Consider the following 23,539-nt stretch of genomic DNA (forward strand, 5'->3'; position numbering starts at 1 on the left):
TCTTTTTATTTTTCATTTTTCATTTTTGATTCTTTAAATCGATCCAACAAATCAAAGTTCAAAAAATAAAACAATACGGGCGCCTATTTCTTTGATTTTTTCTCGCTTATTTTTCTCTTTTCAATTGAATTTCCAACCAGTGTTCTTTTCTCGTATTCGTATTCGTAATATTAAACTTTTCTATCTATATATATGATGGAGTCAACTAAAGCAAAAAGGACGACGGGGTCTTTCACGGCGCGACCACGACCGGCCAACACGCGGTTCAACTCCAACATCACGAGCCGCACAGCCAGTCCCACGACTCGCTCCCCACAAACACCCACACCATCATCAGCAGTACCAACGGCAGAAGGTTTTGACTTTACGAAGAATATTCTCCCCATAGCAACCACCTGGCAAGCGACCAAAGCCAACCGCACCTTGCTCGTAGGCTCAACGAGCAACAATTCGATGCAAAGGATTAGCAGCACTGATCCTTTACATGCGCGCAACATTTCCATTGTGGAGATGCCAAGGACAGCACCATTGTGTTCCAGGGCATTGTGGATATCTGTGTTCTGCATGGCCAGGTATCGGTCTATGAGTATGCAGTAGGGGCGCAGTGGGTGCGCGTGTATTCGCCATCATCACACCCCCTGGTATCCATTCGCGCCGTAGCCGGATGCGAACCCCAGGTGGACGCGCAAGAAAACAACAGCAATGATATTGTGGAACTGCAGGAGCTATGGAAGGAACACGTGAGCCTTGACACAGCGGGGGTTGGATCGGCATCGATCGTGGCAATTCGCTCTGTTTCCTGCGGCTTGGACAGTATCGGCAGTGTGGCACCTCCCTACCGCAACCTGTTTACACCAGATAGTCTTCCGGAGCGTGTATCCGCAGGGCAGCCACGCGGATCTCTCAAGCGCAGACTCAACCAAACGCCCATGGCCATGGACACGGATGCAACGTACGACAGTGACACTGAGATGATGCCCGTAGACGAGTACGCGGTGACGGAGCAGGAACTACAGGCGGCTATCGGGGTGCCTGGGTTCTACCCCATATCGCATATAACGCCGGACATGCAGTTGCTGCAGGTGCCACAGGACTGGATGGACACGCTGGATTTGGCGTCAAAGGCGCCACTGCAATTGGACGATGGCTTTGAGCCCATCTCGCCAGTCTACGTAATGGCAGGCGCGCAGGGTCAGGGCAAGTCGACCTTTACGCGTCAGCTCATCAACCGCCTGTTGGGCCGATTCGGACGCGTGTTCTACATGGAGACGGATATTGGACAGTCGGAACTCTCTCCTCCGGGGGCCCTCTCCCTTGCCATGCTGTCGCAGCCGCTTCTTGGGCCTCCTTTACTCACATGAGTCAGGCCGAGCCCCTGCATGCCGTGTATATGGGCGTGGTGTCGCCCAAGAACGATCCCGATAGGTATGTCAAGGCTATCGGAAGGTTGGCGTCTGTTTACAGGGACCATATGGCGGGGGAGCGCGCACAGCAGGTGGTCACCAAAGCCGGAAAAGCAGCCAAGTCGTTGGATCACCTGGTGGTTCCCCTGGTGGTCAACACGCAAGGGTGGCTCAAGGGACTGGGTCTGGATCTGCACTACTCCCTGTGCGAGACCGTCCAACCGACCAATTACATCCAGCTGCACGACGCTGCGGCCACGCAGCAGGAAAACCAATTGATTGGTGATTCGGGTAATGGGGTGGTGCCGTTCATTGACTTTTCGTCGATTTCTGGGCGTGATCCCAGGCTGACGTGGATTTCGGCCATGAGCTATGACCGCGCAACCCTGGCACTGCGCGCCACACCGGCTGCTGCTACTACTTCCACTGCTGCCATTGGGTCGGTAGATGACTCGGAGCCGCAGCCAATTTTGGATGCCAGCCGCAAGGGCCCCAAGCTGATGGCCAGAGACATGCGCGACCTCTCTCTCATCTCGCATTTTTACGCCAGCAGCAGCAATGTGCAGCAGTTGGATTCTCCGCAGTGGGACATGCACCAGCCGCTGGCATCGCAGACGCCCTTGGTTATCCCGTGGAAAGACCTGGTGGTGTGGTTGGGCGAGGAGGACATTCCAGCCAGCCAGTTTCTGCGCGCCCTCAATGGAACCCTCGTCGGACTGGTGTGCGTATCCAAGGCTCCCAACTCGACCAACGCACATACATGGACGGATGGCGAAATCAAGGGACTTTATGCCGGCAACCAAGGCGTAACGGACCACGGTGCCCTGCAGCTGAGCGAACCCGGATCGCGCGCGCTCCTGAGATCCCAAACCAACAATGAGTTGCCACAGATTGTCTACGGACATCCCAATGTGGGTAACACGACGTTTTTGGCGCATGCGTTTGTCAGATCGGTTGATCCCGCAACCAAGTCGTTGCATGTTTTGGTGCCACCCCTGGTTAAAGGTAGTAGTGGCTTGGTTGGCCGTATTGTTGGGTTTGTTAAGGGTCCTGGACCGAGTGCGGTGGGCGTGGAGATGCCCATGTGGGCGATTATTGATGGCGGCTATGCTGCGAGAGCTATTGGATCATCGGCAGCAGCGGCTGTGGCGGTGACTACAAAGAGAGGCAAGTTTGGCGGGGGGAAAAGAGGGTCTAAGAAAACTGTGGCTGATGAAGAGGATAGCGGCGTGTCGCTGGGTATTCAGGAGGCACCGTACCTTTCGGTGGACTTTGATGGTGGCATTGGTGCTTCGACAGCAAAGACGAGAAGCGGGCCTTTGCGCCGCACGCTCCAACAATAAATAAAAATAAAAATAAATACATTTCCCTTTCTTCTTCGTAAATACAAATTATTATATATTCAATGCCATTTTAAGAGAAAACTTTTTCAAGGGGAAGCTTTTTAATTTGCCTATTGTTAGGAATTTATTTGACACGTGGCTCCTTCTAGTTAAATTACGATGGATAGCCAACATATACACATACACCTAACAAGCACCTATGTTACCATCAATTCCTTTTAAACATAATTGTTTTAATTATGGAATATGTAGCGTAAATAGAGCTGTTCATTTGATAGAGTATATATTACATTAATGTTTAGAGTTAACACCTTCGACCGGGTTGTTCACCAAGCATTAAAGTGAATAGGGGGAGGGGGGGGCGCAGAAACTATTATTTACAAATGGTATACCGCGATATGTTTTAGTCCATTGCCATGTCGCTGTCACTATCGCTGTCCTCCTGTATATCCATAACCTGGTCACTATCCTCATCGTCATCGTCGTCATCGTCATGTGCATGTGCATGTGCATGTGCATTCCCATTCTCGTTGTCATCGCCACTGACAGCCGACGCAAAAGCCAAAGAACCAGGGCTAGTCTCAAACATACCCCCGCCCACCACCGATGGTATAACATCAAGCAAACCGCCACCATGTGTCGGCAAAAAGCCACTGGGATCACCAGCCTCCAGCTCGATCTCCAGCCCCGCGTCCAAGCAAGCCTCAAACAAGCCACCAGGTAACCGGCCAGCATCCGGCAAATTGGCCGACAATTCAAGCGCAAGAGTCAGCAGATCCGTCGCAATCGGGTGCCCCGGATGTTCAGACAAAACCGCATGGTAAATATCAATAGCCTCGTCCAGTCCCCCAGCACCATTGGCGGGAGCAGCAATGGCTTGCATGTGCAGGGTAAACGCCACGGCCAGGGCGGTTTCGCTCGAGGGCGCGTGCACGCGGGACGCTCTCAGGCAGAGCAATGCCGCAGGGCAATCGCCGATGCGACGCAGCGCCATGCCGAGATTCGCCTCAAACAGCGCAAGCAGCACGCGATCCTCCCGAGCACTGGGCCGCTTAGATGGCACCACTGCGGGGGACAGGGGCTCAAACCCCACGTGCAGCGCATGCTGCATGGCGGAGTTGGCTGCAAGGGACCTCAATGCCAGGGCGGAAAACAGCCGCGCGCCGGGCATATCCCCGCGGTCATAGTGCAGCACGCCGACGTCGGCCAGCAGCTGCGGGTCAGCCAGCGCAGCCTGGCGCACAAGAGCGGCGGCCGGGCCGTCGGTGCAGGGGGCCTCCCGCGCAGCGGCCGGACCGTCGGTGCAGGAGGCCTCCCGCGCAGCGGCCGGACCGTCGGTGCAGGAGGCCTCCCGCGCTGCGCCATCCCCGCGGCGACACCACTGCAGAAGCTCCGCGTTCTCCAGCTCGCCCACCGCCGGGCCCCACGCCGCCGCCCACTGCGCAATGCCGTAGGCGCCGAGGCCCCGCGCGCTGGCGTCCAGGCAGGACTCGGCCACGCCGAGGTCGCCCATGCGCAGGTAGACGCGGCCGAGGATGGCCAGCGGCACGTGCGCCAGGCGGCCGCTGGGGCCGGCGGCATTGGCCACGTCGTCGCAGCCGCACAGCCCCGCGGCAGTGTGCAGTGCGCGCGCAGCAGCCTCCCACTCGCCGGCCACAGCAAACGTCTGAGCAAAGGCCACCCACGCAACAATGCTCCGCGGCGCAGCCATCGTGGCTTTGGCCAGCCAGCGGCGCGCCTCCGCCAGCGCGCGCTCGGCGTCCACGCCCTGCGCATCCATGGCGCACACCAGGTGGTAGCAGCCAATGGCGTACCACGCAAGGGACGCGCCGGGAAACTCGTACTGCGTCGGCCCGCCGACGGCCTGCGCGTTGCCCGTGGTGAACGTGTTGGCTGTCGAGACGCTGCCGGCCTCGGCATGCACGACCGCGGGCGCCTGCACGGGGCCCAGCGCGCTGGCGTATGTGGCGAGCACGGGCGCGCCCGGGTGCGTCCACGTGGGCAGCCCCCAGAGCCCGCGCCACGCCGCCGTCGCCGCGCTGGCCGCCGAGCGCGCGACCGCCCGCGCCGCGCCCGCCGCCGCCGCGCCAGGCCGCCGCATGCCCGGCAGCGAGCCGCCGCCGCCAGCAGCCACGCGCGACGGCGTCTCGGGGAGCAGCAGCCCGCGGGCGCCCGCCCGCACGCGGCCCGCGCCCGCCGCCGCGCCCGCCCCGGCGCCGGCCGCCTCGGGCCGCCGCACCGGCGAAATGCCAAACTCCTCGGCCAGCTCGTGCGCGATGCGGAAGAGCGCACGCACGCACCGCAGCGTGGCCAGCGCCGTCACGTGCATGGCCGTGGGCTGCGGGTCCGGCAGGCGCCGGGCGTCCAGGATGCGCGTGGTCAGCGCCAGGCTGGCGGCAGGGCGGCCGAGCGCCAGCAGGCGCGCCGCCTGGATGGTGCGCAGCCCCGGGTCGGCCGCCAGCCGCGGGTGCGCGCGCAGCAGCTGCGCCGTGGCCGCCACTGCGTTTTCGGTCAGCGCCGTCGTCTGCGTCGCCAGGCAGTAGAGCCGGAAGAACTGCGCGGCCGGTGCCTGCGCGGCCGGTGCCTGCGCGGCCGGTGCCTGCGCGGCCGGTGCCTGCGCGGCCGGTGCCTGCGTGGCTGCTGCCTCTCCGGTGTGCTGCGCCCAGTCGAGCGAGTCGATCAGCCGCTGCTCCTCGTCGCTGGTCAGCAGCCCGTGGTCGCGCAGCCCCGTCCAGGCCTCCCAGCACCGCGCATCCACGCGCAGGCTCTGCGCCCACAGTTGCGAGGCCAGCCGCCCGACTGGCCCCAGCCTCGCAGCCGCCTGCGCCGCTTCTGCTGCCGCTGCTGGCATCCGCCGCTCCTCCCCCGGGCACTCTGGGGGCGCCAGCCGGCCAACCTGTGCCTGCAGCCGCTTGATGCCCGGGTGCGTCTCGGCCACACCCAGGTTTGCCAGCTGGATCGCCGCCGCGCCCTGCATATAGAGCACAAGCGCGCGCCGGTCCAGCGGCCTCCCTCCGCCACCAGCGGCAAGCGCCCGATCCGCCCCAGCCCCAGCCTCTGCCCCCGCAGCGTCCTCCAAGCCCTCCATGTTGAGCATCTCGAGCGCATCTTCGGCGCGTCCAAGCCGCATGGCCACGACGCAGGCGAGATGCCGGCCGGTCGCTGTGCTGCGGCATCTGTGTGCGTAGACTGGGTGGAGCAGCCATTCTTCGGCTTGGCGGTATTGCCCGTTGGTCACTAGTGCGTCGATGAGCCAGAGAAGATCGCTGGTGTGGTCGGAAAGGAGAAACGCCTTTTCGCCCCAGAGCAGCGCCGAGCACCAGGCGAGCGCCTTGGAGCAGTCTGATCGCAGTGTGCGTAGGTGGGCTATGACCTCGTCCTGCATTGCCATCGGAAAAGAGAGAGAGAGAGAGAAAAGGTATGAATGTGAATGGTGAAGAAAAATAACTATACTTTTTATTTTCCCGCAGGCTTATGTGCGTCCAAGTTTTTTTGTCTATTTATTGTTTTGCGCAGCTCCTCAAAACGTAATGGTAACATATCCAGTGACAATGCTCTTATTTCTATTCTTATTCTTATTCTTGTTCTTATTCTTATTTCCAACTAAAAATGCCTCAATCCTTTCAGTAGTACTGGTTCCACAGCACCTCGTCGTCGGCAGACTCGAAGAACGGAACAAACGGGCACCCCAAAACCTTCGCAAAGCCCTCAGCCTCGACGGGCATAACGAATTTTTTGAAAAAAATATTCACCGCCACCGCCGGCACACTCTCTCCCAGCAACGGCAGCCGCACCACAGAATCGCCCCTGCGTCCACGCGAGAACCACCGTGCCTGGTCAACCTGCGCGCGAAACGCATTATTATGCGCCACAACTTCCCTAATCGAATCGCCATCGCCATCGCCATCGCCATCGCCATCGCCATCGCCATCGTGATCGCCATCGCCACCGCCACCGCCATCGCCACCGCCACCGCCACCGCCACCGCCACCGCCGAACACCACCGCCACGGCACGCGTGCCTGCGCCAGCCCGCTCGGCCAATTTCAAATACGCTGCGCGCGATTTCGCGTCCGGATTGGTGTTGTCCAGGGCGGCGAATCCTTTGGCATCGAGGATTTTTGTCACCGCGTCGACGCACTTTTTGCGCGTCTTCAGTAGATCCATATTGACTCTCTCAAACCCCAATGGCTCGAGATATCGCTGTGTAAATGTTGATTTCCCACTCGCCGGTGGGCCCACAAGAACGACCAAAAGCCCGCGGCCACTGCCGCTAGTTTGCGCATCCTCGACCTCGGCACGTAGCTGCGCAAGCAGTGCGTCGAGAGCTGGCTTATTCCCATCAGCTAGTGAGCTGGGATGGAATCGGCGAATCGCCCATGACTGTGCTTGGTAAAGCGGCAGTGGCTGTTCCATAGCGCAGATCTCGTCAGTAAAGACGCCCTCGGGGGTGTAAAACGGCACGCCGGCGTTGCGCGCAAAAACCAGGTCGGAGTCACTAAAGTCCGCCAACCCCCTGGACCCGCTGCCCATGGGCCGGCCAGCGGCATCGCCGACAAAGAAACTTGCCCGGCGATTGACCTCCACCGCGTCATTATTGTGCTCCGCCATAAACCACATTCCGGGGCTCGGCTTCCGCATGTAGCTCTTGGTCGTCGCCGCCAAAAGCATAAACGGAGTATCCAGCTGCAGTGCGATATTCTGAATCTTCAGCCGATAGTCCCTCGCGCCCTTTGTCAGCTCGCTTTTCCCCTTAGCCAGCTCGCTTTTCCCCTTAGCTTGCTTCAGCCCAAGCTGATTGGACAATATCACAATCTTATATCCTTGCGCATGGGCGCGCTGCACGAACTTGGGCACGCCCGGGTGGAAGAACTGCCAGTCGTCGGCGCCCTTGGGGAACTTGTGTGTGCCCCGGACATCCACCAGGGTTTTGTCCAAGTCGAAAGCTGCGAATTTGTCAGAGGCTTCTGGGTTGCGGAACGTTCCAATCCAGGTGCCGTCAATGTCAGACCACTGCACTGTGCTGCTGGAAGTGCCCTCTGCATCTGTCTCTTTGCTGGTGCTGGTGGAATTTTTGCCTTTGAAAAATGAATTGAGTGTCATTTGCTGTGAGTTTGAATTACGTAGGTGTTTTCTGCGTTCGAGAGATGTGGAGTCATGGGCACTGCCGCCGCTATTGTGCGCGCGCTTGTTATTGCTTCTGCTGCCGCCTTGAGAAAATGAGGACATTGTCTGTGTATTTTGCTGTCTTTTCAGAAAAGAGTAGGTGAATAATTTAAAGGCAAAGAGCATACAAAGGCAAAAAATTTTTATAATAATAAGCAAAGAAAGAGGCTCGTGACTTTGCCGGTCTTTGGTGGTCTTTGCTTAGTTTCGGCTCAGCCAGACCTCGAGCTGACTGGAATCAATCGATTGAGCTGGTATGAACGTGTGCATTTGTGCATTTGAGGCTCTCGACCAACAAACCAGTCAAAAAAAATCCTCCGAAAAATGATTAACAGCGGGCGGACATGCGGGAAACATCAGGCACATCCCTCCTTTTTTTTTGTCACAACCAAAAAGCAGAGGAGATAAAAAATAAAATAGAAAAAGGGCGGCCCAAGCTTTAATTTATTCCACTTTTTTTATGCGTAAATGTGGACATTGCCAGTCAATCACTGGGCAAGATAAGAAAAGGGCCCAACAGTAACAAGCATCAGCTGCAGCCAAAAAAAAAAAAAACTATTCATCTAATCGCGTATTTTTCTCCATGCCGTAATCTCTCCTACTCCTCTTACCCAGTCTGTGTGAGTTGTTCATACTTTTTCTATCACTCGGGTAGATACGAAGAAACATTTGTCATATCAGTCTTTTTTTTATTCTCTCTTGTATACGTTTTTATTCTCTCTCTTTTGTATTTTTTGTTTCTTATTTTTTCTTTAACATAGAGATACAAGACAAGGAAATATTATCAAAAAATGTTAAACACCAGTATTCACCAGCGCGCGGCAAAGTCTTTGGTTAGTAATCTAAACAATAATATAATAACAAATTTACTCTTGCTCAAAATAATACTATCATTCAACTTTCACTAACAACCCTTTTTCTCTCCCTCTTGCATTTGCCTCCCTCCTCCCCTCCCAAATTCGTGAGATTCGTCTGCTCTTTAGGTTCAGAGCAGCCGCAAGTTCCATTCGTCGCGCCTCGCGCAGCGCGTGCTGGGTACGCAACCGCTGCGCGCCACCGAGGCAACCAACTCGTTCTCGCCTAAATACGAGGTGATCGACCATACCTACGACGCCATTGTTCTGGGCGCCGGCGGCGCCGGGCTCCGCGCAGTCATGGGCTTGGCCGAGGCAGGGTTCAAGACCGCCTGCGTGACAAAGCTCTTCCCCACACGCTCCCACACAGTGGCAGCACAGGGCGGCATCAACGCGGCCCTTGGCAACATGTCCAAGGATGACTGGCGCTGGCACATGTATGATACCGTGAAGGGAAGTGATTGGCTCGGAGACCAAGACGCCATCCACTATATGTGCCGTGAGGCGCCCAAGGCTGTCATTGAGCTGGAGCACATGGGGCTTCCGTTCTCGCGCACCCCCGAGGGTACTATCTACCAGAGACCCTTTGGTGGTCAGTCGCTGGACTATGGTAAGGGCGGGCAGGCTCGGCGCACTTGCTGTGCGGCCGACCGCACGGGCCACGCGATGCTGCACACCATGTACGGCAACTCGCTCAAGTACGACGCGACCTTCTTTGTCGAGTACTTTGGCATGGATCTTCTGATGGAGGACGGTGTTTGCCGCGGTGTCCTGGCGCTGAACCAGGAGGACGGCACCCTGCACCGCATCCGCGCCCACAACACGGTCATCGCCACGGGCGGCTACGGGCGCGCGTACTTCTCGGCGACCTCCGCGCACACCTGCACGGGTGACGGCATGGCCATGGTGTCGCGTGCCGGTCTGCCTCTGCAGGATCTCGAGTTCGTGCAGTTCCATCCTACGGGTATCTACGGCTCCGGGTGCCTGATGACCGAGGGCTGCCGCGGTGAGGGTGGCTACCTGGTGAACTCCGAGGGCGAGCGCTTCATGGAGCGCTACGCGCCGACGGCCAAGGACCTGGCATCGCGCGATGTTGTTTCGCGGTCGATGACCATGGAGATCCGCGAGGGCCGCGGTGTCGGCCCCGATAAGGACCACATCTACCTGCAGCTCAACCACCTGCCCCCAGATGTGCTCGCCGAGCGCCTGCCGGGTATCTCGGAGACTGCCGGTATTTTCGCTGGCGTCGACGTCACCAAGGAGCCGATCCCAGTGCTGCCCACTGTGCACTACAACATGGGCGGTATCCCCACGCGGTACACCGGCGAGGTCCTGCGCCAGAGCGCCGACGGTAAGGATGAGGTTGTGCCCGGTCTGTACGCCGCCGGCGAGGCCGCCTGCGTCTCCGTTCACGGCGCCAACCGGCTCGGCGCCAACTCGCTCCTCGACCTCGTGGTCTTTGGCCGCGCCGTTGCCCACGACATTGCAGCCAAGTTCGAGCGCAACCAGCCGCACAAGGAGATCGACGCCAAGGTTACCCACCAGTCGATCAAGGACCTGGACTACGCGCGTACGGCCAACGGTAAGCACACGACAGCAGAGGTGCGCCTCAAGATGCAGAAGACCATGCAGAACCACGCTGCCGTTTTCCGCACCCAGGATGTCATGGAGGAGGGTGTCAAGATGATGGGTGATGTGTCGCAGCTCTACAATGATGTGCGTGTCTCTGACCGCTCGATGATCTGGAACTCGGATCTTATTGAGACCCTGGAGCTGCGTAACCTGCTTACGTGCGCGTCGCAGACTATTACTTCGGCGGTGGCGCGGAAGGAGTCTCGCGGCGCTCATGCGCGCGAGGACTTCCCGGATCGCGATGATAAGGTGTGGATGAAGCATTCGTTGTCGTACCAGGCGGATGTCGATAAGCCCGTGGAGCTCAAGTACCGCAGTGTCGTGGCGAATACTTTGGATGAGAATGAGTGCAAGGCTGTTCCTCCTTTCAAGCGCGTCTACTGAAGATGCTCACCTCCCCCTTTTCTCTCTATCTCTTTCTTTTTATTTCCAAGTATTTCTTTACACATAAAAAAAATCAAATCAATTCACGTCTTTATATTTAAACAAAAAAATTAGTTTTCAATTTTTTTTCCTAATTGTTTCCGCCACGCAGTGACAGGACCAGATGCAGGACTGATCCAGCCACAAGCTTAAGTTCTTCTGCTGTCTTTTCATCAGGCATCTGGCGACCAGAGTAAATCAGGCGCTGCTGGTCTGGGGGAATTCCCTCTTGGGACTCGATATGCTGCTTAATGGTCCTGACAGTATCAGCGAAGCAAATACTCAGACCAATCTACACAGATAAAAACATGGGGGGCGTTGGGGGGGAGGTGAAGAAAAAACATAATGTTAGTATTTATTCATATTTTGTGTACGTAACAAATAAAGAAAAAAAGTACATTTATATATTAATGTTCCAAGTCTTACCTCCTTGCCGGTCAGCGTCTATGATATAAAAAAATGAAACAAGGATTGTAATAATAAACAGTAACATTTTTTGGTTGGTTGTTGTTGGTTAGTAACGAAATGTATAGAAAAAATGGAGCGTGTTATTTTTCTTTTTCTTCTTGGTGAATTCAAACTACACAGGCTTTAAATTCATAGACTTTACCTTGACTTTGATGGAAAGGTTGTTTTTGTAAGACTCAGTGCTATCTGCGCTCTGCCTAGTTTTCTCGGTAGGGGTAGGGGTAGTGGCAGTGACGGTGTTTGCTGCTGTGGTATCGACGACAGCTACGGGCGAAGTAGTCGGGTCCTGAACAGCGTCCTGATTGCTAGAGTCCATCTTTATTGAAATTTGGGGAGAAACAAATTGGTATTTAAATAATAATGATAATGGAAAATTGTAGTTTTAATGGTTTTTGCTGCGGGAAAGAAGAAACTGAAACTGAAACAAATAAAAAAGAATGACGAAGAAAGGGGGAAGGAAATTGGGGAAGCTGATGATGCAACTGCCAATTTACAGCCTACAAAAAAAATTATACCTCTTCTTGCTTTGTAGAATCACAAAGTTTTTAGTGCTTTGCTGTTTCTTTTTGACCTTTCGAATACACTCGTCTGAAAGAACAGGCTAAAAAAATGAGAAGCAGCGTATTTATAATGTGTTGTATTGGCTTGGCAGAGATTCTAGGTGCAAATGTGTTTGAAGGCAAATACTGTTTCTCTCAAGCCTATTATTTCATTTCAGCCTAAAAATGTCACGTTTTTGTTAAATATCAGAAACAGACTTTAAAAGCTTATTGAATATTGATGGGCCCTGATCAGATTAGTGACTGGTCTGATCAAGTTCAAAAATGTTTTTTTAAATGCTGAGTAATAGGTCGTAAGGTTCTAGATGTTTGCTTCAGCAAAAAAAATATATAAGGCTCAAGCGAACAGCAAGCTTTTGATCCAAGCGTTTGGGGGCGTGGATGAGAAGCGATATAAATAAGACGGGGCTTTTTCTCTTTTTCTCTCTCGTGCGTCTCAAAAAATAATTTATTATAAAAGTACATACACATATCAACACATACATACAATGGCGCACGTACCATCCGCATTATCCGCACCATCCACATCAGAGCTGAACCTGCTGGAGCAGCAGCTCATCCTGGGCCAAGCTGTTGGCGATCAAGAGGACGCCCTAACGATCGCGATCTCCAAGGGCGACTACGCGCAGGTTCTGCAATCACCAGCAGCGCGCGCAATTTTCGGCACGGATCTCGACGAGGCGCAGGCCAGCAGCCTCCCGACAGCCTCGCCGCTGTCCGCAGACTTCAGCCCCGCCGACCTGCGGCTGTACATCCAGGCGCAGGTACAGCGCTACGCACAGGAGCACGGCGCCGAGGGCTGGCAACAGATCACATGGGTGGGCATTGCCTGCCTGAACGCGTTCCTGCAGACCAACTGGACAGGACCCGAGATGTCCATGGACCCGGCGTCGGTTCTTCCGGCGGCCCTGGCGCACCGCTGGGCGGAGACGTTCATCACCACAAAGATTGTCGAGCTGCCTGAAGACGTTGACAGGCACGAGATGGGCCGGCGCGACCATATGGGCGGCCGCATCTACCTGGGCGCCAAGCAGACGGCTGAGCGCGAGCTGGTCGACCGCGCCGTACTGCGGATGCTCGAGAGCGAAGGCGAGGAGGCGTACACGCTGACGCCGCGCCCGATGTACTTGCTTTTTGCGCGCCTACTGCTGGTCGACGTGGCTGCCAGCGACGATCATGAGCGCGACTTGGCGGCGCCGGCAGCGTGCTGGTGGGCGGCCCGTGTGATGAGCACACAACAGAGCCTGCTAGAATACCCGTCGCAGGCACTGTTCGACAGCATCCTGGCCATGTATGCGCGCACCGCTCGCTACCTGCCGGCCGCGCCCGTGCGTGAAGCGTTCCTGCGCAGCCAGGCCGAGCACCAGCAGCAGGCCAAGCCTGCAGTGGACATGGAAATTGCCATGGTGCCTCGCGAGAAGGCCACTGAGGTGACAAGCAGCGACCAGCTGCTGCAGGGCAGCGATGCGGCTGCGGCTGCGGCAGCTTGGGACGCTGTGGGCGGCGGCGAGCGCGAGCTGTGGGCGCGGTACCTGTTGGAAATCGCCGTAGTGTTCTCGCAGCACAAGATGCCGCTGGACACCAAGCGGCTGGTGGCGCAGGCGCAGGCGGCCAGCGGGCTGCAGTGGGAGATGACCGGCGTCCGCGGCCGCCGCACCAAGCACCAGACCTTCGACATTGCGCAGCTGGTCGTCGACGCGCGCAGCACGCGCAACCTGGCGCTAGACGCCGAGACAGCGCCCGAGAACATGCAGCTGAACGACGACACGCTGCTGGAGTCCATCAACTTTACCGAGAAAGCGCCCAAGGCCGACGCACTGGCGGTCGTCGACAAATGCATTCTGCTGGCGCTGTGCCAGAACGTCGAGAACGAGAATGCCGCGCATGGACTGACGTCCGAGCAGATGCGGCCGTTTGTCACGCGTGTGCTGGACCGCGCCAGTAACTGGTCGGTGTACACCACAGGGCTTCTGCAGCGCTCGCGGCTAGAGGCGACGCGTACGCGCACGGCCGAGCGCTCGGTGCTGCAGCTGCAGGCGCTGGTCGACCAGATTTCGCGGCCGGAGCCTGGCAGCAACGAGGCCGGTGCGGCCGAGCGCCTGGCATACATGGGCGTGCTGGCGCTGCCCAGCCAGTGGGAGCTGGAGCGCGAGCTGGCCGGCCGCTTCATGACCATGGGCATTATGCGCTCGGCGCTGGACATCTACGAGCGGCTGGCCATGTGGGACGAGGCCATCTCGGCGTACTCACTGCTGGGCCAGCAGGAGGTGGCCGAGCGGCTTGTGCGCGAGCAACTGGCTGTCTCGCCCGACCGCCCCAAGCTGTGGTGCGTGCTGGGCGATCTCAAGAAAGACCCAGAGCACTGGCTGCACGCCTGGGAAGTCTCTGGCCAGCGCTACGCGCGCGCCATGCGGTCCCTGGGCGCCTACCACTACGCACGGAGCAACTTTGCCGACGCTGTCGACTGCTACCGCAAGGCGCTGGCGCTCAACCCGCTGTTCGAGCAGTCGTGGTACGTGCTGGGCTGCGCCGCGCTGCAAATATCCGACTGGGAGACTGCCGTCGCGGCCTTCCAGCGCACCGTAGCGCTGGACGACGAGAGCGCCGAGGGTTGGAACAACCTGGCGTCAGCTTGCATGCGCCTGGGCGACTCGCACCGCGACCGCGCCTGGTACGCGCTGCGTGAGGCCACGCGCCATAACTACGACTCGTGGCATATCTGGTCGAACTTTATGGCCGTGTCGATTGCCTCGGAGCAGTTCGCGTCGGCCATCCACGCGATGGGTCGCATTGTCGTGTTGCGCGCTGACAAGGACGCCGCCGCCTGCATTGATATTACGGCGCTGCGCGCCATCATCGCTGCCCTCGTGCGCGGTGGCATTGCCCGCGGGTTGCCGCCCAAGGAGGGTGAGATTAAGGAGCAGCAGCATGCGCGGTACCTGGAGTACCTGCTGCAGGAGCAGATCGAGGCCCGCATTACGCGGTCGGCGCCGCTGTGGCGCGCCATGGCTGACTTTTGGTACTGGCGCCGCGATTACCGCCATTGCCTCGACTGCTACATCAAAGCGTACCGCTGCTTCTCCCAGCAGGCTGAAGTTACCTACGATCAAGAGATCTTCAAGGATGCGGTGGAGGCTGCGTTGGAGCTTGTCAGCATGTATGAGAACATAGGCGAGTACACGCAGACTGTGCGCGTACCGACAACAGACAATAGCGCGGATCAGGAAGCACCCGGAAACGAGGCGGAGGAACGCAAGGCTGCTGCTGTTGCGCAGCCGGTGTGTGCGGATTGGAAGCACCAGGCGAAATTGGTCCTGCGTGGCCTCATTGGTAAAGGGAAGCAGTCCTTTGAGGGCACTGCAGAGTATGTTCGCTTAGTTGATGCGCTTGAGGAGTTGCGTCAGGCTTGAATCCACCCCTTTTTTTACTGGCTTGATGTGTGGCTTTTTCTTCTGAGAATCTACAATCAGCAAAAGCCTCTCTTTAAAAAAGTATGTGCAAATATGATGCATTTCTTTATTTGAAAGTCAGGTTTGTCTTTCGATAATTTAATCTTGTTGCTGTTGGTTTTTAACTGGCTCTCCATACATATGTTATTTCCCGTTCTTTTTCATTGCATGAATTTAAGAATAAAATAAAAAAGCAACCTAGTTGCCTCTTTATATTTTCTATTTGTTGCGATCCGAGGAATACAATCGTTGCAGATCGCTCATCCCCAATCCAAATAGCAACAACAAAAGGCAATAAATAAAAAGCCGCAACAAAAGGCACTGGATTGGTTGAACAGGGGAAGGTTTTTAAGAAGCTGTAAAAAAAAAGGCCAATCTTTATTTTATTTTTTGCCCACAGACTAAAAAAAAACAGACTGAAAAATTAAGGAACTTTGTATATTTAAGTGCTCTGGCCGATTTTTCTTTTTTTCTTTTCAATTTTTTTTTTGCTACAACTACTTTTTTACTTTAATCTTTTCTTAACCTCCTCTCTTTTTCCCAAAACCTTTATAACAAACTTTACAGAAAAATATCCATGACTGCTTTTGCTCGTGCCGAGAACATTGGTGTTTGTGCCATTGATGTCTACTTTCCCAGCCGCGTAAGTTATCTTCGTTGTCTTTTTCTCACTTTCCTTGTCTAATTGGTTGAACTTTCCTTGCGCAGAGGCTATGGCGCCAGAATAGTACTCTTTATTTTTTACTTACATTGCATTCACCTTCTTCATCTGAAAGTCCAAGTGCTGGGCGGTTTTTTTTGTAATTCGAATTCACATTTTCTTGTTGTCCCCTGTTGTTGTCTCTATTCCTCTATTCCTCTCTTTTGTTTGTTTGTTTTCGGACAATTAGAGCTAGAACAACGAATGCAGTAGCGCGTTGCTGCTCTCTTTTTTCATGATATTGTTATTGCCGAATCGCCGTGTTTATTCCGATTTCATATGCATGTCCCTTTTCCCTGCCATTTGATCCTCTCTCTTTATTTGTCTCCGTGAAAGAGTGTATTTTACTATTCCTCTCCTCTTCGTCTTCATTTCCTAATCTACTATTTAAAGACTGAAAAAAGTGGGTTTTCTTTTCGTTATTGTCTCGACCCGACAAGCCACCGGTATTATTCTTTTTTTTGTTTTTGTCAAATAGAAAAAACCCATTCCAAACAACTAAACCCCAATCCACAATCCAAAAACCACAATTAATTTCCTTCTATAGTACGTCGAGCAGTCCGAGCTCGAGCAGCACGATGGCGTGTCATCCGGCAAGTACACCATTGGCCTGGGCCAGAGCAAGATGGCATTCTGTGACGACCGCGAGGATATCTCCTCTGTCTGCATGACAGCCGTGCAGAACTTTATGGAAAAGAACAACATCTCCTACAGCGACATTGGTCGGCTCGAGGTCGGTACCGAGACTATAATCGACAAGAGCAAGTCGACAAAGACCGTCCTCATGAAGCTTTTCGAGGAGTCTGGAAACTTCAACGTCGAGGGTGTGGACACCACCAATGCGTGCTACGGTGGAACCTCAGCGCTGTTCAACGCCTGCCAGTGGATGGACTCGTCGGCCTGGGATGGTCGCCTGGCGCTGGTGGTCGCTGGAGACATCGCTGTCTATGCCAAGGGCAATGCCCGGCCATCGGGCGGCTGCGGCATCGCCTGCATCCTTGTGGGCCCTGATGCCCCGCTGGCGCTGGAGTTCCCTCTGCGTGGTACCTTTATGGAGCACATTTACGATTTCTACAAGCCCAATATGTCCTCCGAGTTCCCGACCGTCGATGGCCCGCTTTCAGTCACCTCCTATGTGCGTGCCGTCGACCACGCGTACTCAGCGTACATGGATAAGCTGGAGAAGGTCGAGGGTGTCCACAATGCGTCTCTGAAGGACCTGGACTACGTCATCTTCCACTCCCCCTACACCAAGCAGGTGGTCAAGGGATTCGCACGCCTGATGTACAACGACTTCATGCGCGCGCCCGAGGCCGAGGAGTTCGCCGAGGTGCAGCAGTTCCGGGAGATCGAGCGCGAAGAGAGCTACACCAACAAGGTTCTCGAGAAGGCCTTCATCACAGTATCCAAGCGCGAGTTTGCGCAGAAAACCGAGCCGTCACTTTTGGCCGCGCGCAATATCGGTAACATGTACACTGGGTCGGTGTTCTTTGGCCTCGCCTCGTTGCTTTCCCAGATATCCTCGGAGGAGCTTCAGGGTAAGCGCGTAGCCCTTTTCTCTTATGGGTCTGGATGTGCTGCGTCCGTGTACTCGTTCCGTGTGCGCGGCGATACCGCTGGTATTTCGGCCAAGGTTGATTTGAAGAAGAGGCTGGAGAGCAGAATTAAGGCTTCCCCCCAGGTGTTTGAGGAGATTATGAACTTGCGTGAGAAGACGCACAATGCTAGCGAGTACTTGCCCCAGGGTGACGTTGAGTCGATGTTCCCTGGCACTTATTATCTGCAAAAGGTCGATTCTATGCACCGCCGTGCCTATGGTCGCACCCCTCTGAACTAACTACAAAAAAAGCCTTTATTTTTATAGAACCAATTTTAATTTTGCAAACAAATAGTAATGCTTTGACTATTTAATTTTTCTAATTATGTCTGGCAAGAATATAGAAGAAAAAATAAGAGATAAGGCAAATGAGTGATATTTTGCCTTTGAACTTTCACCGTTGATAGCAGCCATGGTAAAGGCTCACTTTCCACGGTCCAGACTTACGATGCCCAGCCTGTATAGGCGTGGAAGCACAGTCAGGTTGCCGCTTTCTTCAGTCACAATTCTGGCCAAATCAATCATTCGCTGCGACAAAATGGTCAGGCCATACAAAGTGGGCGCGTTGATACGGATGAGCTTGTAAAAGGACACTTAATCGGCACCCACGTTACAATTGCTATGCATCATGCCAGTGGATATGTCAGTGCCAAAGCCCATTGGCACTTCCGCTTTCAAATCCACAGAAATGGAGCCCTTTGAGTCAGTCAAAAAGCTCGCTGACAATCACGTCACAGATCATATCCACAATAGGAGAACCGTTGGCATTCAGTACCAAGTTGAATGTTTGTCTGCCACTGCGAGCAAAACTCGATATCGTGGTCGTATTCGCCATTAATAAAATGCCGACTTTTGCAGCTCAACTACTGCTGCGTTTTTTTATAAAAAAAATCGTGGTCATTATTAAAATTTTTTTGCGAAATGATTAAAGAAAATGACTAAGGGGTTTACCGCCGGCTACCACCCTTCTTGTTTTTGTTACCAGTCTTGCTCATCTTCTTTGCCTCGCTAAGAGAAATCTGCCTATCGTCGCCATCACTTCTTCCACGCTTCTTTCCGTTCTTTTGCTTAGACTGAATGTCCTTCAAGTCAAGCATAGCCATGCGCTGGGCCTCGCTCACCCGTTCCTGGAGCAACAGGACCGCGTCCTTCTCGCCAGGGAACACATCAAGCTTCTTGCCGATGACCTGCTCAATACGCTGCAAAAGCTCGACATCATACTGCGTGACAAACGAGACTGCGCGACCGGAGCGTCCCGCACGCGCAGTACGTCCGACGCGGTGGATATAATCTTTGGAGAACGACGGGATATCAAAGTTGACGACCAGGTCGACAGCCGGGATATCCAGGCCGCGAGATGCAACATCTGTGGCTACCAGAACGTTGCGCGCGCCTGACTTGAACTTATTCAGTGCACCGAGGCGCTTGTCCATGCTGAGCTGGCCGTGCAGGGGGATGGCCTCGATTCCCAGGTTGCGCAGCAGCAGACCGATACGCAGGACCTCGTTACATGTGCGAGCAAACACGATGGCCGACTGCCCGGCCATCTCATTCAGCAGCCACACCAGATAGCAGTCCTTGCGCTTGAACGGGAAGAACATGTAGTACTGCAAGAGCTTGTCTACAGTCGAGTACTTTGTCGACACCTCGATCTTCACTGGGTCGGACAAGGAAGCGCGCTGCAGCTTGGCCACCTTTGTTGTCATGGTGGCTGAGAACAAAAAGGTATTGCGCTCGCGCGGAATGACCTTGAGAATCTGGTCGATCTTCGGGCCAAAGTCCATGTCCAGCAAACGATCGGCTTCGTCCATCACCAAGTACTTTACCGTGCGCAGCGAAAAGCCCTTTGTGTTCTCCAAGTGATCCTGCAACCGGCCTGGCGTGCAGACAATAACGTGCGGTTTCTTTGAAAGGGCGATCTGCTGCGAAATCAAGTCCATGCCACCCACAATGACTGTGCACCGGGCTCCAATGCCCGCTCCCAGCGCCTCAAATGTCTCCGCAATCTGGTACGCCAGCTCGCGTGTCGGCGCCATCACGCAGGCAAACAGGGGCGACGGGTTCTTCCACAGCTCTTGCAGGATGGGCAGCGCAAATGCAGCCGTTTTTCCGGAACCGGTCTGCGCAAGACCAATGATGTCCCGCCCCTGGAGCGCCCAGGGGATCGACTCGCGCTGGATCTCAGTAGGCGCGGTGAACCCGAGCTTTTCACAGGCTTCGCACAGCTGCTCCATCACACCGATATCTCTGAATGATGCGATTGGCGCCGGAGCCGTCACAGTCTCGCTTTCGGACGAGGAAGCGCCATCGTTGTGTTTGTTCTTTATATCGCTTTCGCTGCTGCTGGAGCTCATTTTAAGTTCGATTTGTAAATGCAATTTGGTTGGTTATTTTGGCAAGCGTATAGAGTATAAAGAGGCTGTCAACGAGAGTATGCACAAAACACAAATAAGCAGCTGCGGCTGCAAAAAAAAACAGCTTGCTTAATCGAGGCGTGATCCAAATGAGGAAGAAAAAAAGTGAAAAGATCAAGCGAAAAGACCACGAGTTGATTTGATTTTGCAATACCCCAATAATCAGTGAACCGGGCCAGCAGTATGGCCAGACCGATAAACTCGAATCTAGAAAATAATAAAAATCATCCAGTCTTGTTGCGCTTGGATGCTGAACCAGTCTTTGGATCATACGTTCTCTTGACTGCTGCCTTGGGGTTGGGCTTGGGGTTGGGCGCGGTGTTTGCATCTTTTGGTGGTCTATAGGCTATTTATTCTTTAAAATATTTGCTTTCATCAATCCCAGCGAAGACGGAGTGGACTGAAAACAAAAGAAAATGGTGTTTTGTTCGAAAACGAATAAAATGAGGTCGATCTAAATTTTTCAAGCCGGAAAATCGACGGGATAGGCATGGTTGGTCCTATTCAATTATCTTATTTCCCCGGGCTACACTAAAAGAAAAGAATGAGGCTACAAATATACTATAAACTGACATCCTTCCCCCAGATTGACTAGCAGCCTAAAAAGTGCTTAGAAACTAGTGGCAATAGACCACTATGGCTGACGATATTAATCGGTTCGCTGCCTCTTGCAAAGAGAAGAAGCAGGGGCGGATGGATTCTTGCGCACGCGCTTTGGCTTGAGCCTTGGCCTGAGCAGAGTCTCCGGTGTCGCTGTAGACTCGGGTTCAGCAGACTCTGCCGGTGCATTTTTGCGCAAGAAACGGGTTTTGAGAATCCTCCGCTTAAAAATCTGCACTTCCGCCATAAATGTCTGGAAATTCCAAAATACACTTTCAATAGTGTATGATAATAGCCCATTCTTTCGCTGACATTATTTTTTACAAACGCGGAAATGTTGATATAATTAACTAATATCGATGTTCTGATTAGAAGCACAGCTCCGTGCGAGTCTAAATTCCTGCAAGCTTGTTTGCCGGTGAGAGACTGCTGGCCTCGGCAAGGACGCATGCTGGGATGCATCGTTGTGAGTACAATGGCAAGCCTCAATGCGCCATGTGGCTTCACAGGCTAGCTCACAATGAGGCCTGTTTAGGCTCTTTCGTCATACACCAGCGTGCGAGGAGCTGGCAATATATGCACGCGCGCTGTGCTACGGCTATCTTTTTTCGACGATAGACACATCCCTGCCATGCTTGTATTTTCCAGATTACTTGCTTTTGGCTTTTCTCACTCCCCTTCTTTTTTCATGACTATTGTTCTCTCTTGTTTTCCACACCCACAGCGCCACTGCCGTTTTGAGCACTTGTATTTTTCTTTTTATATTGGGCAGCCAATACGCACGACAAAAGCTATTGCCTTCTAGGTCTTTTTGGATAGCCCCTTCGAACTGGTAATACATCCCCGAATTCCATCCACCCAGCTGTTCCACGCATGCACATGCACGCGTAGTAGCTCGGTGACGATCAATAGCTAGAAAGCCGACTTTGAGTGAAGATTGACAAAATACACAAAACCAAACATTTTAAGCTTATAGCATTTTTAGCGCGAGTCTTGGACGCAAAACCTGGAGTGGATATAAAAAATCCTAAAAATACGGCTTATTTCCCCAACCGTGTAATATAATAAAAATTTGTTTGTTTTTCTCTTAGTAGTTGTCTGGGACGCCAATAAAAACAAAGGCACACCCTTTCACACTACCTTCTCGGTTGCCGTGGATTCAGCAAACACGCCGACAACGACAGCGACAACGACAACAAACAGTAAGCCGCCAACGCTGTCCAGAGAATAATTACCACTTCCTCTTAGCTTACTGCTTTTGATTGTCGTTTATATATTCTTCATCTCTATTTTCTAAACCTTCCGTCATCCATTCTTTGTGCCCATCAGTGAGTGTATTCTTCTCGCGCACAACCTCCTCCTTACTCTTGCACATCCAGCTCCCCTACATTCTATCACTTGTACATTTTATCTTTAGCTTTTTTTGCATGAGCCAGCCTCTCATTTACCCCCATTTTTACTCCACTTATCCTTGACGACTACGGCAACAGTGGTAGAGACAGAATCGATAACAGAAGCAGCAGAAGCAGCAGCAGCAGCAGCGCGCATATAGCACACATCTTATTTTTTATTGGCCAGACGTAGACCGTACGCAAACACGGCAATATGGAGCATCACCATTTTGCATCTGCAAAGCACCATAATAGATCCCGGATCAGCGCACGACTACTCGGAATGCTATTGACCTTGTGTTTGACCTTGCAGATGTTGGTCAGTCTAGCAGCTGGCGCCACAATATGCAACGGGCATGAGGACCTGTGCTCGCGTCCATTCAATGAGATAACACACATATCGACGCATGCTTCGTTTGCCAAAACTGAGCCAGGCAGACCATCTGTGCCGGGAACACAGTACAAGACCATCGAGGAGCAACTGGACGACGGAGTGCGCGGGCTGCATCTGAATATCCACCAGGGCTCGTCAGCCTCAGAGGTCGTTTTGTGCTACCCGGATTGCAACGTGAATAACGGCGGCACGCTCACCTCCACGCTGAAAGTTGTGAAGCAGTGGCTGGAAAATAACACGAACGACGTAGTTACCGTTTTTCTCGAGGGCATTGCAACCGACGCGAATCCAGCAGCCGTGGTCAAGGCCTTCACAGATTCCGGCGCAGACAAGTACATGCTCAAGGGCAAGCCTGCGTCGTGGCCGACTCTGGACTCGATGATTTCCAGCGGCACCACGTTAGTTGTGTTTGTTGAGGAGCCTGCCATTGCCGCGGCCGATACCAATGGTTACTTTATCCCCTACCCCAGCACAGTGCTGAAGCTTGACGGCCCTTTCAACTACGGGAATGAGTGGACATGCGGGCCTTGGGACCGGAGTACCGAATCCATCCTGGTCATCCCGCACTTTATCGTTCAGACAGCCACCTACAAGGGTGTGACATACAACAACATGCCGTATCCGTTTAATCTCGATACCACCAACGGCTACCAGTACGAGGCCCACGCTGTAAACTGCCGTGGCGGCCAGTCGATATGGGTCAACTTTATTGAGGTCGACTTTTACGACCAGGGCGATGTGAAAACGCCGACGCTCAAGCTCAATGAGCTCCCCTACCCTGGAGACGAGATAAATAACTTTTACCCAGAGTTTTACGACGCCGACCCCGATGTACCCATTGTATAATGGTGATGCGGTTTGCCGCTGTGGCGAGCATTCGCGGCCCAAAGGAACGCATTCCGGTACATTTTTTGTTCATCATTTACTCCTTTCCTTTTTATCATTCTTTACGATTGTTTTTGATATCCCTTCCTCCGTTTTTCCTTTTCCGCCTTTTCCTTTTCAAAATATATTCATTACATTTATATCCTTACTGCTTTTCCTGCGCGGATACCTTTTTTATGACGATTTACAAGTCCTGACATTTTTAACACACAGATGTAAAGCAAGACGCAAAGGCAGATAATGATACAAGTGCCATTACTT

General features: G+C 53.8%; 9 protein-coding genes across 9 annotated transcripts; 5 read left to right on the plus strand and 4 right to left on the minus strand.

The window, feature by feature from the left end:
• Nucleotides 1-95: 95 nt before the first annotated feature.
• On the plus strand, nt 96-2,808 carry BX661DRAFT_185538 (uncharacterized protein). Its single transcript, XM_051536805.1, is given in 6 exon segments — nt 96-355; nt 389-504; nt 519-1,324; nt 1,363-2,554; nt 2,567-2,690; nt 2,703-2,808. 6 exon segments carry the CDS (start codon nt 193-195, stop codon nt 2,744-2,746), a joined length of 2,445 nt encoding a protein of 814 aa, XP_051390229.1. The 5' UTR covers nt 96-192; the 3' UTR covers nt 2,747-2,808.
• A 60-nt stretch (nt 2,809-2,868) lies between these two features.
• BX661DRAFT_185539 (uncharacterized protein) lies at nt 2,869-4,861 on the minus strand. Its single transcript, XM_051536806.1, has one exon. It carries the CDS (start codon nt 4,845-4,847, stop codon nt 3,150-3,152), a length of 1,698 nt encoding a protein of 565 aa, XP_051390230.1. The 5' UTR covers nt 4,848-4,861; the 3' UTR covers nt 2,869-3,149.
• Nucleotides 4,862-6,312: 1,451 nt separating this feature from the next.
• On the minus strand, nt 6,313-8,054 carry BX661DRAFT_155219 (polynucleotide kinase 3 phosphatase-domain-containing protein). Its single transcript, XM_051533267.1, has 2 exons — nt 6,732-8,054; nt 6,313-6,653 (listed from the first exon to the last, which is right to left on the minus strand). Exons 1-2 carry the CDS (start codon nt 8,035-8,037, stop codon nt 6,370-6,372), a joined length of 1,590 nt encoding a protein of 529 aa, XP_051390231.1. The 5' UTR covers nt 8,038-8,054; the 3' UTR covers nt 6,313-6,369.
• Nucleotides 8,055-8,498: 444 nt separating this feature from the next.
• On the plus strand, nt 8,499-10,870 carry BX661DRAFT_185546 (succinate dehydrogenase). The gene is made up of 2 exons (XM_051536807.1): nt 8,499-8,744; nt 8,895-10,870. Exons 1-2 carry the CDS (start codon nt 8,703-8,705, stop codon nt 10,779-10,781), a joined length of 1,929 nt encoding a protein of 642 aa, XP_051390232.1. The 5' UTR covers nt 8,499-8,702; the 3' UTR covers nt 10,782-10,870.
• BX661DRAFT_185548 (ubiquitin-related domain-containing protein) lies at nt 10,871-11,760 on the minus strand. The gene is made up of 3 exons (XM_051536808.1): nt 11,431-11,760; nt 11,247-11,264; nt 10,871-11,112 (listed from the first exon to the last, which is right to left on the minus strand). The coding sequence occupies exons 1-3, from the start codon at nt 11,602-11,604 to the stop codon at nt 10,912-10,914; spliced, it is 393 nt and encodes a 130-aa protein (XP_051390233.1). The 5' UTR covers nt 11,605-11,760; the 3' UTR covers nt 10,871-10,911.
• Nucleotides 11,761-12,236: 476 nt separating this feature from the next.
• BX661DRAFT_185551 (uncharacterized protein) lies at nt 12,237-15,517 on the plus strand. Its single transcript, XM_051536809.1, has one exon. It carries the CDS (start codon nt 12,337-12,339, stop codon nt 15,256-15,258), a length of 2,922 nt encoding a protein of 973 aa, XP_051390234.1. The 5' UTR covers nt 12,237-12,336; the 3' UTR covers nt 15,259-15,517.
• Nucleotides 15,518-15,702: 185 nt separating this feature from the next.
• On the plus strand, nt 15,703-18,077 carry BX661DRAFT_155231 (hydroxymethylglutaryl-CoA synthase). Its single transcript, XM_051533268.1, has 2 exons — nt 15,703-15,940; nt 16,545-18,077. The coding sequence occupies exons 1-2, from the start codon at nt 15,875-15,877 to the stop codon at nt 17,832-17,834; spliced, it is 1,356 nt and encodes a 451-aa protein (XP_051390235.1). The 5' UTR covers nt 15,703-15,874; the 3' UTR covers nt 17,835-18,077.
• A 391-nt stretch (nt 18,078-18,468) lies between these two features.
• On the minus strand, nt 18,469-20,059 carry BX661DRAFT_185554 (P-loop containing nucleoside triphosphate hydrolase protein). The gene has a single exon (XM_051536810.1). The coding sequence runs from the start codon at nt 19,946-19,948 to the stop codon at nt 18,542-18,544; it is 1,407 nt and encodes a 468-aa protein (XP_051390236.1). The 5' UTR covers nt 19,949-20,059; the 3' UTR covers nt 18,469-18,541.
• Nucleotides 20,060-22,342: 2,283 nt separating this feature from the next.
• BX661DRAFT_132223 (PLC-like phosphodiesterase) lies at nt 22,343-22,810 on the plus strand (the record flags this gene model as incomplete). The annotated part of the gene is made up of 1 exon (XM_051532592.1): nt 22,343-22,810. A coding segment is annotated over one exon (468 nt), but the record flags the coding sequence as incomplete, so codon positions are not given.
• Between the last annotated feature and the right edge of the window lie 729 nt (nt 22,811-23,539).

This window comes from Kickxella alabastrina (genome assembly GCF_025024165.1).
Source record: "Kickxella alabastrina strain RSA 675 chromosome Unknown BX661scaffold_18, whole genome shotgun sequence".
In the NCBI taxonomy this organism is placed as follows: domain Eukaryota; kingdom Fungi; phylum Kickxellomycota; class Kickxellomycetes; order Kickxellales; family Kickxellaceae; genus Kickxella; species Kickxella alabastrina.

Bases quoted from the DNA above. Each gene is read 5' to 3' on its own strand.
- BX661DRAFT_185539 (XM_051536806.1), bottom strand. From the start codon at position 4,847: ATGCGGCGGCCTGGCGCGGCGGCGGCGGGCGCGGCGCGGGCGGTCGCG.
- BX661DRAFT_155219 (XM_051533267.1), bottom strand. From the start codon at position 8,037: ATGCTCTTTGCCTTTAAATTATTCACCTACTCTTTTCTGAAAAGACAG. The intron at 6,654-6,731 runs GTGGCGGTGGCG...ATGGCGATGGCG, and splicing joins GGTGGTGTTCGGCGGTGGCG to ATGGCGATGGCGATGGCGAT.
- BX661DRAFT_185548 (XM_051536808.1), bottom strand. From the start codon at position 11,604: ATGGACTCTAGCAATCAGGACGCTGTTCAGGACCCGACTACTTCGCCC.
- BX661DRAFT_185554 (XM_051536810.1), bottom strand. From the start codon at position 19,948: ATGAGCTCCAGCAGCAGCGAAAGCGATATAAAGAACAAACACAACGAT.
- BX661DRAFT_155231 (XM_051533268.1), top strand. From the start codon at position 15,875: ATGACTGCTTTTGCTCGTGCCGAGAACATTGGTGTTTGTGCCATTGAT. The intron at 15,941-16,544 runs GTAAGTTATCTT...TTCCTTCTATAG, and splicing joins ATGTCTACTTTCCCAGCCGC to TACGTCGAGCAGTCCGAGCT.
- BX661DRAFT_185551 (XM_051536809.1), top strand. From the start codon at position 12,337: ATGGCGCACGTACCATCCGCATTATCCGCACCATCCACATCAGAGCTG.
- BX661DRAFT_185546 (XM_051536807.1), top strand. From the start codon at position 8,703: ATGTTAAACACCAGTATTCACCAGCGCGCGGCAAAGTCTTTG. The intron at 8,745-8,894 runs GTTAGTAATCTA...TCTGCTCTTTAG, and splicing joins AGCGCGCGGCAAAGTCTTTG to GTTCAGAGCAGCCGCAAGTT.
- BX661DRAFT_185538 (XM_051536805.1), top strand. From the start codon at position 193: ATGATGGAGTCAACTAAAGCAAAAAGGACGACGGGGTCTTTCACGGCG. The intron at 356-388 runs GTTTTGACTTTA...TTCTCCCCATAG, and splicing joins AGCAGTACCAACGGCAGAAG to CAACCACCTGGCAAGCGACC. The intron at 1,325-1,362 runs GTCGCAGCCGCT...TACTCACATGAG, and splicing joins GCCCTCTCCCTTGCCATGCT to TCAGGCCGAGCCCCTGCATG.